The sequence below is a fragment of the Lynx canadensis genome, chromosome F2 (genome assembly GCF_007474595.2).
Source record: "Lynx canadensis isolate LIC74 chromosome F2, mLynCan4.pri.v2, whole genome shotgun sequence".
Classification (NCBI taxonomy): domain Eukaryota; kingdom Metazoa; phylum Chordata; class Mammalia; order Carnivora; family Felidae; genus Lynx; species Lynx canadensis.
Window position 1 is genome coordinate 74,231,309 of NC_044320.2, and position 17,360 is coordinate 74,248,668.

The 17,360-nt window shown below is 40.8% G+C and overlaps 1 protein-coding gene and 1 long non-coding RNA gene across 5 annotated transcripts in view; one reads left to right on the top strand and one right to left on the bottom strand.

Annotated features, from left to right (window-relative positions):
- Positions 1 to 14,055, top strand: part of BPNT2 (3'(2'), 5'-bisphosphate nucleotidase 2) — a 36,089-nt gene extending 22,034 nt beyond the window's left edge. For 2 of the 4 annotated variants that reach the window (XM_030304499.1, XM_030304496.1), the window contains 4 exons: positions 6,354 to 6,515; positions 7,993 to 11,609; positions 12,201 to 12,261; positions 13,921 to 14,055. In XM_030304499.1, coding sequence (XP_030160359.1) covers positions 6,354 to 6,515; positions 7,993 to 8,264 — 434 coding nt within the window. In that variant the 3' untranslated portion in view covers positions 8,265 to 11,609; positions 12,201 to 12,261; positions 13,921 to 14,055. The remainder of the gene's footprint in view (positions 1 to 6,353; positions 6,516 to 7,992; positions 11,610 to 12,200; positions 12,262 to 13,920) is intronic. The other 2 variants (XM_030304498.1, XM_030304497.1) reach the window with 2 other exon arrangements.
- LOC116737880 lies at positions 2,837 to 10,974 on the bottom strand. Its single transcript, XR_004343188.1, has 2 exons — positions 10,891 to 10,974; positions 2,837 to 6,828 (listed from the first exon to the last, which is right to left on the bottom strand). It is a non-coding gene; the product is annotated as an uncharacterized LOC116737880 (long non-coding RNA).
- Positions 14,056 to 17,360: the final 3,305 nt, after the last annotated feature.

Sequence of the window (17,360 nt, forward strand, 5' to 3'; positions counted from 1 at the left end):
GTTGGCCAGAGGTCACATGGCACCCTTAGCTGCAGACAGCCTGTTGCTCCAACGAGAGTAAGAATCGTAATACAGGAAACGCAGAGAAAGTTGACACGGGATAGGCGAATAGATTCACATTCTTGGAGCCCCGATTTCCACATCTGTTCATTTGAGGGGTAGGGGAGAATAAGAATAATAAAATGCCCGTGAAAAAAAAAATCTTTATTCTGTAAGAACATGTATCCTCTCCCCCTATAGTCTTACCTCCTTTAGAATAAAAAAGCCAGAAGTTTCTAACTTAGGAACAAGTTGTGTTCCAAAAACGTTCCTGTAAGTTACGATACACTGCCCTGTTCTGTGAGGCAGCCGACTTGCCCTGTATGCTGGAACACACGGTGCTTGCTAGTGAGCGGACATTCCAGAAGAATCGATATGTCCTTAATTAGGTGCGGGTTGACCTGCTATTCCTGGATTGAAGCTTTGTTTGGCTTGTGTCCTCTTTTTGGACTGTTATTTTCAGATCCAGCCTGTGTATTGATGTTGGCAGAGTACCAACTGTCAAGTATTAAATGTTTACCAGAATTTAGCTACACTTGACTCTAATGGGAGCTAGATAGTATTGTTATTGGCAGTAGTCAGAGCCAAACTGATCCAAATCCTTATCGTACTTAGCTAGAAGTAATTCATTGCCTTTGAAATTCTTAGAAGCAACAGATACTTGCATGGTATTTTAACAGAGTAACGTATAAATGTGTAAGTGTAGTGTATCCATGCAGGGGAAATTTATAGCTGTTAGAAAGAAGTTACAATGTCTGAGGTCTGTGTTAGCAAAGTACCAACCACTTTTTATCTCCCACTGGGCTTTTTTCTTTCTTTCTTTCTTCCTTTTTTTCTTTTTCTTTTTTTTTTTTTTTTTTTAGCATGTCTTACAGATAGAATGAGTCCATTCTTTTAGCTGCTATTTTACCTTTTCATGATTACCTCTTCACCAACAATCATTTATTTAAGCACCTACTGAATTTTTAAAGTGCTTGAAATAATTTGTCTGTGTAAGTGTTATAAGAGAATGTATTGAGATTATGTAACATGAAGTATATTTTTAAAATATTAAATTAGTAATTCTTACCTAAATTGTTCTGATGCTATCAACAAGAGATACTGTCTTTATTCTCTTAGACAATACTGACCTCTAGAGATGTAGCACTGTAAATTCACTTCTTAGTAGAACCATGGTTTTTGATCATTTCTAAAAAGAATTTAGAGAATTTTTTTGTTTTTTCTTTCTCGTTTTTTAACTTTTATGAATAATTTCAAACAAGCATAAATTGTACTGAATTTCCACATGCTCTTTCCTCTGGATTTAACAGTTGAACATTTTTATGTTTGCTTCCTTTTTTTTTCATGTGCTTTAAAGAAAATTACAAGGATCATGACATTTTATCCCTATATACTTCACTGTGCATCTCTAAAAAGGACATGTTTCTACATAACAGTTCTGTTAATATAACGTTGAAATTAGCATTTATTCCCTAATTGATCCAATACTCCTGTTTTCCCTGGTTGTTTCTTTTTACTTTATTGTATTTTATTTTATTTTATTTCATTTCATTTCATTTCATTTTATTTCATTTTATTTATTTTGAGAGAGAGAGAGTAAGAGTGTGTGCATGAGTAAGGGAGGTGGAGAGAGAGAGAGAGAGAGAGAGAGAGAGAGAGAGAATCCCAAGCAAGGTCCACACTGTCAGCACGGAGCCCTCTTCGGGGCTCAAACTGTGAGATCATGACCTGGACTGAAAACAAGAGTCGGATGCTTAACCAACTGAGCCACCAAGGCACCCCTTCCCTCAATTGTTACTAAAGTGGATTTCACAACTGGTTACTTCAAACCAAGATCCAGTCTCATGACATGCATTTTTTTTGTTGCTCTGTTAAGTTCTCTTAATCTAGAACAACCTCTAGTCCTGTTCTTCCCTGTGACATTACTTGTTGAGATCAAATTACTTGTTACATAATGTCCTGCTCTTTGGATTTCTCTGATTATTTGCTCGGGGTGTCCTTTAACTTGTTTATTTTTCATATTCTTTTTCTTCTAAAGTGCAAATTAGATCCGAAGCCTTGACTGGCTTAAGGTTAGCATTTTTGTCAATACGTTGTAGATACTCATCATGTACTTCCTGTTGCATCATTTTACATGATGTATCCTATCTTGTCTCATTACTAGTGATGCTAAGATGTTTAAAGTGGTCATGACTAGATCTGCTATAAATTATTTTTATTCTCTGGCTACCAGCAGGTAGTCTGGAGAAATACTTTGGCACCATTTGAGATCAGGATTCCGTTAAGCCTTTCACAAAATAGTTTTAAGATCTATTAAAGCTGTGGGCCACCTGGGTGGCTCAGTTGGTTAAATGTCCAGCTTTGGCTCAGGTCATGATGTCACAGCTCATGAGTTCGAGCCCCATGTCAGGCTCTGTGCTGACAGCTCAGAGCCTGCTTCAGATTCTCTCTCTCTCTCTCTCTCTCTCTCTCTCTCTCTCTGCCCCTCCCCTGCTCACATCTCTGTCTCTCTCAAATATAAATAAACATTTTTAAAAAAAGATCTGTTAAAGATGTAAAATGGAATTTTCTAATTCTGTGTGTTTTTTCAAAAAACTGTTTTCAAAACTAAAATTCGTGTGTAGAGCAATTTCATCAACTGGAATTGTTGATCCTGAAATGTAGTTCCTACTAGAAAGACAAAATACATAGTTAACTTTTTTTTCTTTACCAATTTCTGAGTAAGGACTTTGGGTAAAAACGACCTCCAGCGGAAACAGATGTTATTTTTTCCAGGAAGAGCAGGATTTTTCCTTTATTTTTTTAATATCCTTGACATCTCATGGATTTTTATGTATTCAGTGTGATTCAACCTAGTTATTATTTTTAAGTTAAATTTGTTCTTTTTGTTGCCTACTCTTTATTAAAATACCTTTGTATACAACTTTTTTGTTTAAATGCCATTCATTATGTAATCCTTAGGTATCGTCCGTTGGGTCTCCCCTATGAGCAACAAAGAAATGAGCTTCCTTTAGCCTCCTTGACCACCATCCCATTTTAGTCAGTCGTCGCTTTTTCGACCTGTATCTTTCTGCTCTTCAGCTCTTTAGATTTACATGGTATCTTTTGACTCTAACCAATCAACTGTGATTGGTTTACACACTTTGATTCTTACACACAAATCATTTACACGCTTTGATTCTTCCGAAACCTTTATTCCTGTCTTTGGTTTCCTCTTAAATCCCCAGTTAAATTTATTCAGTGCTGACCAACAGTGCTTTTGCTGAGTGTTCTTCAGTCCTCCTTCAGTTGGCTAAAGCTCATCCTCTAATGGATTACTTCAGAAGAGCTAGCACATAGCTGTCCTTCCTATTATCTGAGTTCTTAACGTGTTAAAAGCTCTTCCTGTAGCCTTGATACATGAAAGACTCAGCTACTTCCAAACTCTTTGGTTTAGCCCTCTATCCTTGGGTGCTCTAGCAAATTTCCATAAACTTGAGGGCTTACAACAACAGAAATTTATTTTCTCGCAGTTTTGGGGCCAGAAGTCTGATACCAAGTTGTTAGCAGTGCCGTGCTCCCTCTTGAAGACTTCCCTTGCCTCTTCTAGCTTCTGGTGGCGTGAGACATCCCTTGGTGCCCTGGTTTGTAGACCCATCACTCCATGCCTCCTCCTTCCCATTCTCTCAGTCTGTGTTTTGTGTGTCCTGTTTTTGTAAGGACACCAGTCATTGAATTTAGGGCCTACTCTAATCCAATGTGACCTTGACTTGAATTACATCTGCAAAGACCCTGTATCCAAATGAGGTCACATTCCAAAGGTTCGTAGCAGGCATGAATTTTAGTAGGACACTGTCTTGCCCCCGCTGCACTCTTTTCTCTTCGTTACTGGTAGAAAATATTGAACTGATTAATATCCGTGTGGGTGCATGCTGAATCCCGTTGGCAGCGAAGCCGATAATCTGATTTTTTTTCCTTTGTAAGGAGCTTGGTATTTTTGCCTGGAGTGCCAAGGAACTTTATCTTGAAAGTCTAATAATAGAACTCTAGATGTCAGATACAGAGTTGGCTTTCTGGGCAGATGTCTACACAGTGTGTCTCTCCGTGTGGACATTTCGGTCCTCTTTTCTTTCAGGCACGATCTTTTGGACCGTAATTTTACAACGGGTTCTATCTCATGGCTCCTGGTTCCCTTTTTTCAGAGACCTGCTAATATGTATATACTGACTCTTCTTCCGCTGACGTCTGTGTGTCGCTTTCTCTCTGGTCCCTTTAATCAGTTTTCTCGTTTTCGCTTATCCTTTGCCGTCCTCCTTGCCTGCTCTGATTTTGGGCCACGCTGTCGCCCTTCCGTATATCCCACCATCCAGGGCTAAGTCTTCAGCCGTCTTGTGTTTCTGTTGTTGTTGTTGTTTTCAATTTCTTCCCCGCGTTACGCGAGGGCCCATTTCCTTTCACTATGTTCCTACTTCTCTACCTGTCCTCAGTTGTTGTTTCTTTGTTCCATGGTGTTCTTTTGGGTTTTTTTTTTTTCTTGTTTCTTTCTTTCTTTCTTTCTTTCTTTCTCTTTTTTTTCTTTCTTGTTCTCTAGAATATTGTGGTACCGTTTTATTCTGCGTGATCTATGAGCATTTTCAAGTAGCCTGGAACATTTCGACCTTCATTCGTTGTGTTTTCTTCTTCTGGTTTCAGCGGACTTTGCAGTAGTCCACATTTCTCATTCCCATTTGGGCCGCCGCATGGCCGTTGCGGAGTTGTGGGAAGGTGTTTGGGTGGTTCTCAGCCCAGGAGCTTTCTTTCTAGGGTGAGGAAGACATTATCTTTGTTAGCAGGCATCTTGTTTTGTTTCCACCCTTCTGCTTTCTTATTTCAGGAGGGCCCTTATCTCCAACTCCTTTTCTTTAGTTCTGTTGGCAGTCTCCCGTCTTTGTCTCTCGTGGAGACACTCATGGAGACATGTCCCGATAGGTGTTGTGTGCCCTCAGGACTTCACTTGGGCTCTGTGTCTTCTCCTGGCCTCCTCTTGTCGCTGCTCTCTTGCCACATTTCAGGCCCGCTTTCAGGAGTTCTCATCTCAGATGGGACCTTTTCCCTCTGGGGAGAAATCCCGGCCGCTGTTCTCTGACTTCTCCCACCACCGAGAGTCCTCCAACCTCTTGGCATGTCCGGAGCTCCTGCCACAGTCCCCACCCTGGGATCAGCCGCGGCACTCATTCTGCTGACCTTCAGTGTTTACTTCTCTTCTTTCTCTGAAGTTTGCGTTTGTGACCAGTCTCCGTCTTCTACCGATTCCTTAGCTGTTGATGAAGGGTGTGCGTATTTGCCCTCCTTGTCGCTGTGTGTGGTTTTTAGAAAGAAGTGTGACGGGAGTCCAAGAGCCTGCCATCATCTTCGGGGAACTCAGAAACCCCGACTCCGCTCACTTTTTTGATGTTTTCCTGCAGCCGGGAGTAAGTGGTAATGCAGCTGCTGTCGTCCGGACGGCATGTAGCCATGCGGACTGTTTTTCCCCGTGGTGAGTGACTGCTAGAGCACCAAGCTAATGGGGATGATTCTGAGTAAGTCCGTTCTCTTGTGTAGCTTGGTAGTCACTGAGGAAAACTTGCAAGCCGAGAAAAACATTTCAAGCCATCTCGAGGGTCTCCTCACCTTCTTACAATTCCTGTTCTATTTCGAAATCTAGAGCATTTTTTTACGCTCTCCGACAAAGCAGATACGTAACGCTGACTCCCCCCTTGAGCTGCCTTATGTTTATAAAGCTCCCTTAGGAGATGGGTCCGATATGCGAATAATTGAAACTACGAACGTATCAGAAATAGAGGTAGTATAGGAGCAAAACCTGTCTTAAGTTGTTAATTATCCAGGGTAACTAGTTTTGCTGCTTATGTCCTAGGTGGTCACAGGTAGGGTTCCCCAGGAGCCAGACTTTTGACGTGGAGATGAGCACGCAGGATGTTTCCTGAAGAGTTATTTGTGTAGCGGAGGGGAAGACGCTGGCCGAGCCACAGGGAGATTGGGGTGCAATCCCAGTGAGCACTCAGCAGCTCACAAGGAGCTCTGGAACCTGGGCGTCGTTAAGTCAAGTCTTAAGTAGCCACTGTCTCCGGTTGGGCAGGATCACGCGGCCTTTTTTAACTTGGTCTTCGTATTTGCCTATTAGTGTAAAAAAAATACTAAATATTACTCTGGTTCTCAGAAAAAAAATATTTCCGTTTTGGAAAAAAAATACAAGCAATTCTGTGTAAAAGGATATTTTTCCAGTCAACCCTTTGTACGTTGAGTTTTAGTTTCAAAAAGCTTCCGTGCTGTTAATGGCTATTATATTTGCTTTTCAGCTTGGGCCATGGTAGATGGTGGGTCCAACGTGAAAGCCCGCACTTCCTACAACGAGAGGACCCCGAGGATCGTTGTGTCACGCTCCCATTCAGGAATGGTCAAGCAGGTTGCTCTTCAGACTTTTGGAAACCAGACCACCATTATCCCAGCTGGTGGTGCCGGTACGTTCCTACCCCCCTTGTGGCGCCGGTGCCCCGCGTCCCCAGCACGGTCAGGGCTTCTGTCGGGAGGAAGGATCGCTTGCCCTGTGCTCGGGAAGAAAAGGGAGGATAGAGCGCGTGCTCTCCCGACAGGCCTGGTACCTACTTGGTAATGTCTGGGGTGGGATCTCAGTCACACATGCCTTCGTATGAGCCACGGTGTCCACGGTAGCGGCACGTCTCAGCCCGGTGACTCCCGCTCCTCGAACACTGAGGCGGCATCTTCACGTCAGCGGCATAAGTCATCACACTGGGAGCTTCGCTGCAGGAGCATCTGTGAGGAGAGGGGAGATCCAGCACATTCCGATGCTTTGTGTGGCAGAACGATGCCAGGCGTCATCACGAGGGTCCCTGCAGTGGCTGACCCGCGAGTCACTTTCGACACCTCTGAACTCTTCAGCCTTCGTGTCCGGGGCGAGCCCGAGTCTAGTGGCCACCCAGCTCGTCGCACGTTCTCTACCGTTTTATTACCTGCGTTACTGATCCGGGGTCGGCTTACTCTCTCTGAAAGGCCAGCTATAAATGTTTAAGGCTTCACGAGCCACATATGGACCCTCTTGGATGTCTGGGTTTCTGGCACCCTTTAAAAATACAGAAAGCCATTCATGGCCTTAGGGTTCTACAGAACCGGCACATGGCCTGGATGTGGCTCACAGGCTGTTTGCCTCCCCTTGTTTTGAGTGCCGTCGAATAGGACAGAAGTGTTTTAACTCCAATGAGTAACACGTTGTGGTCAGAAACGTGTGTTTGAAGACCTTTTCACCACAGTAATAAAGGAAAAAGTAATGCTGATTAACTTTTAAGCCCAGTAATTTTAATTTAGTGATTACATATAGGTACCTTACTTAATATGACTTCATTGTTTTCTTATAAGCTCTCTGTTAGGCTGGTTAGGAAAGGTAAGGTTCAGAATACCTGGTGGGAATGGGATAAACCAGATTCTGGACCTGGTTTCATCTGTGTGTTTTATTGTATTATTTTTTAAAAAACTTTGCCTCATTACAATAAGGGCTTCAGATTGTAGTGCTTGGTCTTTCAAATCCAGCGCTCGTGGGTATTTAGATGGATTTAGCTTCAGTGTAGTATTCCGTAGGAAATGAGACATAGTGTATGTATCATTCCATAGAAAACAACCACAAAATAGATTTAAATTTAAAAAATTATAGACGTGTGTTTGGTTACACTTAAGAGTAGCTTCGTAAGTTATTTTGCAGTATATTTTCTGCTCATTTGGGTTTAATGTCTGGCTGTTATTTGAAAAAAAAAAATAAAAAGAACAAAACTATTTTTAGATAATTTTAGACCTAGCCCTTGCAAACACAGTCAAGAGAACTCCTTCACGTCCTGTGCCGTTACTTTTAACAATGTACTCTTAAACAGGAAGCTACTCTCTTTAAATCTTGGGAATAGTAACTTAAATTCTGTGTTCATCTTTTAGGTTATAAAGTCTTAGCACTCTTGGATGTACCCGATAAGAGTCAAGAAAAAGCTGATCTGTATATCCATGTGACATACATCAAAAAATGGGATATATGTGCTGGCAACGCCATCTTAAAAGCCCTTGGGGGGCATATGACTACCCTGAGTGGTGAAGAAATCAGTTACACTGGGTCCGACGGCATTGAAGGAGGGCTCCTTGCCAGCATCAGAATGAACCACCAAGCCCTGGTCAGAAAACTGCCAGATCTAGAGAAGACAGGACATAAATAAGCAAAGCTGATTACAGGTCACAGTTCTTCCCAAGTTGAACGGTCCGCCGAAATGCCGGGGGCTTCAAAGCATCGGTGCAGACTATGCATGGTTAAGGCCATCCTGAACTTTCTGAAGTATTTATGAAGCATCAGAGACTTATTTTCCCTGTAATAGGATGGAAGATCAGGGAAAATGGGTTGCTTCGTGTCTCAAGTATTGTCTTTATTTTTGAGACGATTTTCGTACAGTTGTCAATACACGAGGCGCATATATATATATATGTATATATATATATTTGTGAATTAAAATCTACAGCTGAGTACATTGTTCTGAGTCACCATTTTCACACAACATCACGAACCTTCACTGTTTGTTCGTACTTTCATATAGAATTGGGCTGAAGAAAGGATTGATTTTGTGTAGATTTAATAATTACTTTACAATTGTATCTCATTGAAAATAAAGTTATTGGGGGTTTTTACCCCTAATGCAGATAGAAAGCACAAGCAGCCACACATTCGTTAATATGCAACAAATGCTCTATTTATCTGTTGCTGAATATTTCTGAAGGATTAAAATAGAAAAACCTGAAACTGTTTTCATTCTTTGAAATTTTAATAACAGGTTCACCAGCTAGTCGAGAATATAGCTGTTTGATGGTTGAGTTGTAATTGTAGTTTCCGTGTGTGTGTTTTGTTTTGTTCTGTTTTCTTTTGATACAGAACAGTGTATTTGTACCCCTGGGTTCAACGTTTCTGCCATCTTCCTATTGATTTTCGTTTGCTCTGTGGACAGTGCATGGTTCCATCCTTTCCCTCCTGACCAACATTTAGTTTTAACTCATAAGGTCTGGATTAAGGTTTCAGGGTTAGCACTAGGATTTTGGTACATTTTCTCATTAGGGATAAATGATGCACTATAAGAATATAAATGATTCTACTAATTGACTTATTTGACAATTACATGGCTTAAGCTAGCTTTCGTTATTTTAAAAAACTTTGTTTTAGTACTTTTTAAACAGTTTGCCAGGTTTGAATGTAGAGATTCTCTCCTTATCAAGAATGATTTCTGGTTGCTTTTACCGTTAATAAATGCACCTAACCTAAACTCTCAAGGTAGTAACTTTTAAGATACTTTGAAGTTTCCATTCAGATTAAAATAATGATGGTTAATGTTACTTTTTGATTAATTTTTTAAAATTCGGTGTGTAGAATCTGGTTGGAAGAAAGGCGGTTGAGTCTTCACTGAGTCACTATAATTAGCCCCTTACTTTGTGAACTGTCTTTCCTGGGGATGCCGGATTTCTCTCAGTGTGAGATCTGGAAACTATGTAAACAAATACCGTTATTTCATGTGACTTCGTATTTTATAACATTCTGATAAAGGGGGCGGGATGGCTTATTTTGTTTTCTTTAAAATAGCTTACCATTTATTTTCCTATCTTGGAGGTAAAATTGACCAAAGAATGGACATCCTCATCTGGTGGCATGTGCATACAACTTTAGGTCTGCGTTTTACACGGTCTCCAAAGCCCTTTACTTCCTCATTAGGGACTTGAATCCGGTAGGATGCACGTGTTTCTCCTCAATATCCAGCAGCTGGTCACCAGTCTGGGAGTGGAGTGGGCCTCAATAGGTGGGATTTTGTTCAATGAAAATTCATGCAACGTTTTGGTAGTCGGGACACTTGGTATTTAAACAGGACTTAGGGATTCAGAACAGAAAATCGGAGAGCTCACCTTCCTACTTGGCAATGAAATGAGAACACTTTTTCTCAGGAGGGATGGCAGAGGCTTGTATTATTTCCAGAGTCCGTGGTAGAAGCGGTTAATTCTAACGTGTCAAATATGGGGAAACAGGACCGGCATGCTAGGAACCGGCATCTGATTGGGAGTTGTTGGTTGTTTTTGTTTTTGTTTTTTTCAGCAATAGACGGAAACTTTCTAACTTCATGGAAATGAAACTAGTTCATATTAGCAAGCATGACTGCTTTGGTTTTATTTTTAATTTCATTAATCTGCATGTAGATAATGACTTGCGAAGGGCTTGCGTGCAAAAATTAAGATATTGGCTGGCAGTTAAATGCATTATTTGTATAATTTATTGGGTAGAGGCTAATTACTAATGGTTTTTAGGTGCTTTCATAGAGAGTTCGTTTTCAAATTTTGCTTTTGTTTCCAAAAGTCGGTCTACGTTACAGAACTAAAAGAAGTACAAAGAACAGTGTTTATATTTATTTATGTGAGACATTGTGCCAGAACATACCAGTGAAACACCATGAATAAGTAAGGCATGTAATATCTCCCAGAATTACAGAAATAAAATCACTTCTAAAATGTAGCACAATAATTAGAGTTTAACTTTTAGTGACCCTGAACCTCCCTGACTCCTGGCCTTCTCTTTCCTTTATCTTTACCCTCATTGAGAGCACAGTGTTCCCTTAAAATTTGAGTTTTACCCATCACATTTAGTAAAAACAGGGACGCCAGTAACCTCAGTACTTATCGGCCGTCCCCTTCCTCTGCCCTTGGTCTTTACCTTGTTCTCGATGCCCTCAGCCCCTTAATGTTCTTCGCTCTCTGCCCCTCTTTCTTGACCAGCACTCTTCCGCAACGCTCAACCCCTGAATTCTCTCATAGACCTACTTTTCTCCAGGTTGGCTGCTGAGATCTCCCGGTAGAACGGAGAGCTAGGTCAGTTCCCAAACAGGGAGACGAAGCCTTGTCAGAGTTCTGGTTGACCGTTACTTTTCAGAGACGTCTCAAAAAGTAAGGGAAGATCACCTTCAAAACCACAAAGACCCGCCCTGACAAGGCTAATCCGGTGCTTCTGTCTATACGGAGCATTTCTTCAGATCCGTTCTTCACAGAAGGAAAATGCAGTCAATACAAGAAGTAGGTATATAGGCCTACTTAAGAAAACTTGCTTTTCCTGTTCGTTTTCAGACTTCTGTCCCTATTTCAGCGGAGATTACCGAGAGCCTGCCAGACCGGTCATTTCTGTCCGGTATTCAGTTGCCGGGCAAAATTCTTTACCCCAATTTTAGTGTTTTTTCTTGATTTTAAATCCGCATTCAAGTGAATTATTTATGGCTGTATGATGAAGCTGAGAAGTGCTTTGGTTGATGTGGTTGAAGCAACAATTGTGCAAATTCCGTTTGCGGGGTGTGCCCTTGGAATATTGTGCAAATTGGGTCAGAAGAAGTGGGGGAGGGGCGGCGGCTAAGAAGAGAGTCCGGAAGAACAACAAGCCTCCAGGGGAGGGGAGGCGAGGGGAGGGAGGCCGCAAACATCTGCCCCCAGAGATGGGGAGCTCTGCCCTGGTCTCAGATGCTCAGAAACTGGATCTTACTCGGGCTTGGAAGGTGAGAACTCTCTCTGATAGCCCAGCATAAGTAGAGAGAGCTGGGGTGCCACTAGGCCCCGTTCCCCAGAAAAGAAAACATCCAGCTTGCCTCTCCTTGGTAACACCTTGAAAATGGCCTTCTGGAGACAATCTTTGGCAGGTTAAAAATAGAAACCGCTTGGATCATTCTAGCTGCAGCTGTTTGCGTTGGCTAGGTGTTGACTGGTCCTGGATAGAAACGGCGATTTTGCGTTTTTGATCCGGGTTGAATTTAAGATGCATTATTTTCAGTATATGCCTACAAAACGTCTGTCTTGTAACTGTTGTGTAAAATAAACCTATTCTACGGTTTCATTTTTATCCTAAAAAAAAGTTGTGCCTTAACAATAGGGCATTGTATGTTAATAAGGGAAAACAAAATCTTTTTTTAATAGATGGGGAAAATAGGAACTTTTTGCCATTAAAATTTAAGTTCTTTTAACATTTTTAATATTAGAGTTGGGGAAAATTCATTAAAGTTAAATACAATTGATATAAAATTATTTTTGCATAATCTAGCATTTACAACTGAAGTGCGTTTTTATAAGAACTGGCATCTTGATGTATATAGGTCTGAAATGATACTTCATCCTTTGGTTTTTTCATTTGAATTGATACAAGACCAGGGTAAGGTACGTTTTGGTTTTTATTTGACTTTTAAATCATTTCAGTGTGCTATTGTATCTGTTCTGCTAGTCCTCTGAGTTGCTTTGGTTTCTAAAAATTAGCTATTTGTTCGTGGTACCATATCAATAATTTATTGATGCTAAAAAAAAAATACTGTGTGTCACGTGACTTAAACCAGAACAGTTCCTGGATTGAAGGGGGGAGGATGGGGGGGGGGGGGGCTTCCGATTAGCAGTTACTAAGAGGACAAGAATTGAACTTTGTACTTCAAAAGAAGGTTTTGGCTTTATGAGGTGCTGTTTATGTGAGTTGTTTATTTTCATTTTATCAAAACCTGGCAGGTGTTAGCATTCCAATTTACTGTTGGTTTCTTTTTAAAAAAATTTATTTTTAAAGTTGGATGGTGAATTAATTCTGTGGGAAAATGAGGTTTATAAGTAGTTTGTTGTTGTTGTTGTTGTTTTTTTGAGATAATACAAGCCAAACTTTTAGAAGTTAAAGCTGATGAAGAATATTAAAACGTTACATACTGTGTTTGTACATGTTCCCTAAAGTATTATAATTAAGGTAATTTGTGTAAATCACAAAAGCAGAAACTGTGATGTTTGATTAGTAGTACTTTGCGTTAGAATTCCTCTTGGAGTATGTTCTATGCGTAGTAAGTTATTCAGGAGGGACGTGCTCATCCTGTATTTTTTTAAATAGGAAATACAGCATGCCAAAGTCCTTATTAGGTCGGTTTACCTACGGGGACTTCCATCTCTGTCCCCAGATTCTCTCTCATCATCATTTATGCTGAATTGAGGAGGTAACGTTTGAGGACTTTAATATCACGTGTAAAATATGGACTTCTACTTTCGTGTAACATGACGTCTTCCATTGGCAGGAACCAAAGCTAGTCGTAGAGTCTAACAAGAGACACCCTGTTCTGCCATGATGAACTGCGGTGCTCCTGATGGACTTTTCCCCCCATTTGATGATGTTACTTAAGCTACTAGAGGTGTATACACACGGGGTTGAGTTTACACTAAACTATGAAATGGTGTTTCCTGTTCACGTCCCTGCCTCTTCAAACTTTGCTTTCTTAATTGACTTGACTCCTGTGGATCTCTTCCTTGTAATAGGCTAACGTCGATGAGAAGGATTAAACTAAACATGCCCCTTCCCTTCGAATACCCCTTCCCTTTTGACACATTTAAACCTAAAGGGGAGCTAGTTCATTTGCTGTTGCCGAGACCTGCCTAGACCCCAGAGTTTTCTTTACTTGGCATGCTGTATCCTGCCTCACCCACACCGCCAAATTTCAGGGGGGTCCCGATTTTAATCTCTACTGAGAGGCAAACTCTCCTCCCTCCATGGCTTTAGAGCAGTTATTTTGTACCTCACCTGTAGCACTCATGGTTCCATGTGCTGTTGTAAACTTCTTAAGGACAGGGATTATGTCTTGGTGATTTTTGTATTTCCACCTCAGCCCCAGCAGCTAGCCCAGTGTCTTGAACAAATTAGGTGCTTAATGTATGTTGAACTGAACTGAATAAAGGGTTACTACTAGCATAAGCATTTCTCATGCCTCAGTTGTGTAAGCTGATTGTTTTGTTAACTGCAAATATTTATGATTATCACCCCACGCACTAGTTTTAAAAGTTTTGCTTTCTTTCCTTCAGATGCTACCCCATGGACGTTTATCTCTAGAAAATGTGATTGCTTCCAACGAAATGACTATCCCAAACTCTCTGCCCCTGGACATACGTTGCCAAACTGAAATTTGAATTTTCTGAATAAATTGGTGATGTCTGGAAGAGATGGTGTGCTGCACCTGCTTTTTTCCTCTCTTTCTGTTTTATTTATTTATTTATTTATTTATTTATTTTTTTTTTTATTTTTGGGACAGAGAGAGACAGAGCATGAACGGGGGAGGGGCAGAGAGAGAGGGAGACACAGAATCGGAAACAGGCTCCGGGCTCCGAGCCATCAGCCCAGAGCCTGACGCGGGGCTCGAACTCACGGACCGCGAGATCGTGACCTGGCTGAAGTCGGACGCTTAACCGACCGCGCCACCCAGGCGCCCCGTCTCTTTCTGTTTTTAAACTAGGGTAACACGCATCCACAAATTTATCGTTCTAACCATCTGTAAGTGCACAATTCAGTGTCATTAAATACATTCACAATATTGTACAACCTCCACCACTGTGCTTTTGAAGAAGCCGTTCATCATCCCAAGCAGAAACTACCCATTGAGTCACTCCCCGTGTCCCCTTCCCCTCAGCCCCTGGAACTGTCTGTCCTGCTTTTTCTATGAGTGCATCTGCTTTTGAACGCTTAATTTTCCGGGATTCTCGGTCTTCTCACACCGGGTACAGAAAAGGCGTCTGTATGAAAAGGGGCGTACAAGGCCAACAGCCATAACGGAAGTGTAACTTGCATTCTCCGATAGATGTGTTTAATTAAGGTGGAGGGAGGATAGAAAAAGAGCAAAAGAAGCAAAGACAACAAAATTGTGGGAAGGCAGTGATAGAAATCACAATGAGAAAGATCTCCAAGGCTTTTGTACTCCTCGAGTCTTAGAGATGATACAAAGAAGTCATTAGCCCCGTGTTATGAATTCGACGATTTCACATCCTTGACTTCTGTATCAGAAACATAGTGTTTGTTCATCTAAAAAATGAGCATTCTACATCCTAAGAAAAAAATTGGAATATAAGCCATTACTTTTAAAATTGTTTCTAAAATCTGAGCATTTTGAAAGCACAGAAACTTAAGGATAGTTGACACAATATTACATTAGGTTCAGGTGTACGAAACAGTGATTCTAGAACCCTCTGCATAGTGCTGTGCTTCCCCACACGATAGCTACTGTCACCACGTGTTGTTACAACACCCTTGACCGTGTTCTCCATGCTGTACTTTTTACCCTGGTGACTTAGCCCATAACTGGAAGCCTGTACCCCCCACTCTCCTTCACTGTTTTGCCGATTCTCCCACCCCTCTTCCCCTCTGGCAATCACAGTCGTTTTCCATGTTTATGAGTCTGTTTCTGCTTGTCATAAATTTTTTAGATTCCACACGAAACCATATGGTATCCGTCTTTCGCCATCTGACTTACTTCACTTCACATGATGCATTATAATTCCGTCCATGGTGTCACAGATGGCAAGATCTCATTCTTTTTTTATGGCTGAGTAATAGTCCGTTGTACCCATATCCCACATCTCCTTACTCCATTTATCTATCGATGACACTTGGGTTGCTTCCACATCTTGGCCATTGTAAAACACTGCAATAAACAAAGGGGTGCATATATCTTTTTGAATTATTGTGTTCTTTTTCTTTGGGTAAATATTCAATAGTGGAATTACTGGCTTATATGGTATTTCTATTTTAAAATTTTTGAGGAATCTTCGTACCTTTTTCCACAATTGCACCAATCTACATTCCCACCGACAATGCGCAAGGGTTCCTTTTTCTGCATATCCTCACAAACAGCTGTCACTTCTCCTTTTGATATTAGCCATTCTCATGGGTATAAAATGATACCTCATTTTGATTTGCATTTCCCTGGTCATTAGTGATGTTGAGCAGCTTTTCATGTGTCTGTTGACCATCTGTATGTCTTCTTTGTAATAAGTTTTCTTCAGTTCCTCTGCCCGTTTTTGTTTGTTTGTTTTTAAGAAACACTGAATGTTAGAGCTGGAAGGATCCTTTTTTTGTTTAAATTCCAGTATAACACATACTGTATAACATACAGTGTTATGTTAGTTTCAGGCGTACAATATGGTGAATCACCACTTCCATACATCACCCGGTGCTCATCACGACAAGTGCCCTCCTTAATCCCCATCACCTGTTTCACCCATCCCCCCAACCCACCTCCCCTCTGGTCACCAGCAGTTTGTTCTCTATAGTTGAGAGTCTGTTTTTCACTTTGTGTCTTTTCTTTGTTCTTTTTTTTCCTTAAATTCCACCTATGAGTGAAATCACATGGCATTTGTCTTTCTCTGACTGGCTTATATAGTGTTTATACCCTCTAGCTCCATCCATGTCATTGCAAATGGCAAGATTTAATTCTTTTTATTTTTATGGCTAAATAATATTCCATTGTGTGTGTGTGTGTGTGTGTGTGTGTGTGTGTGTATACTGTATCTTCTTTATCCATTCATCTATTGATGGACACTTGGATTGCTTCCATAATTTGGGTATTATAAGTAATGGTGCTATAAACATAGGGGGCATGTATCCCTTTGAATTAGCGTTTTTGTATTTGGGGGGTAAATACCCAGTAGTGCAATTACTGGATCATAGGGTAGTTCTGTTTTCAACTCTTTGATGAAATTTCCATACTTTTTCCCACAGTGGCTAACCCAGTTTGCATTCCTACCCACAGTGCCAGAGGGTTCCTTTTTCTCCACATCCTCACCAACGCTTGTTGTTTCTTATGTTTTTGATTTTGGCCATTCTGACAGGTGTTCAGTGATACCTCATTGTAGTTTTGCCTTACGTTTCCCTGATGATGAGGGATGTTGACCATCTTTTCATGTGTCTGTTGGCCATCTGGATGTCTTCTTTGGAGAAATGTCTGTTCACGTCTTCTGCCTGTTTTTAATTAGATTATTTGGTTTTGGTTTTGTTTTGTTTTGTTTTTGGTTTGAGTTGTATAAGTTCTTTATATATTTTGGATATTAACCTCTCATTGGATATATTATTTGCAAATATCTTCTTCCATTCAGCAGGTTGCCTTTTTATTTTGTTGGTTTCTTTGTGCAAAAGCTTTTTAGTTTGATGTAATCCCAATAGTTTTTTTGTTTGCTTTTGTTTCCCTTGCCTGAGGCGACAGAAGTAGAAAAATGTTGCTAAACCCAATGTCTAAGAGATTACTGCCTATATATTTTTTTCTAGGAGTTTTATGGTTTCAGGTCTCACATTTAGGTCTTTTGTTCACTTTGAGCATATTTTTGTGTATGGTGTAAGAAAGCAGTTCAGTTCCATTCTTTTACATGTAGCTGTCCAGTTTTCCCAGCACTCCCTTTCCCAGTCTCCCTGCAGAAGAGACTTTTTTTCCCCATTGTATATTCTTGCCTCCTTTGTCATAAATTAATTGACCATATAG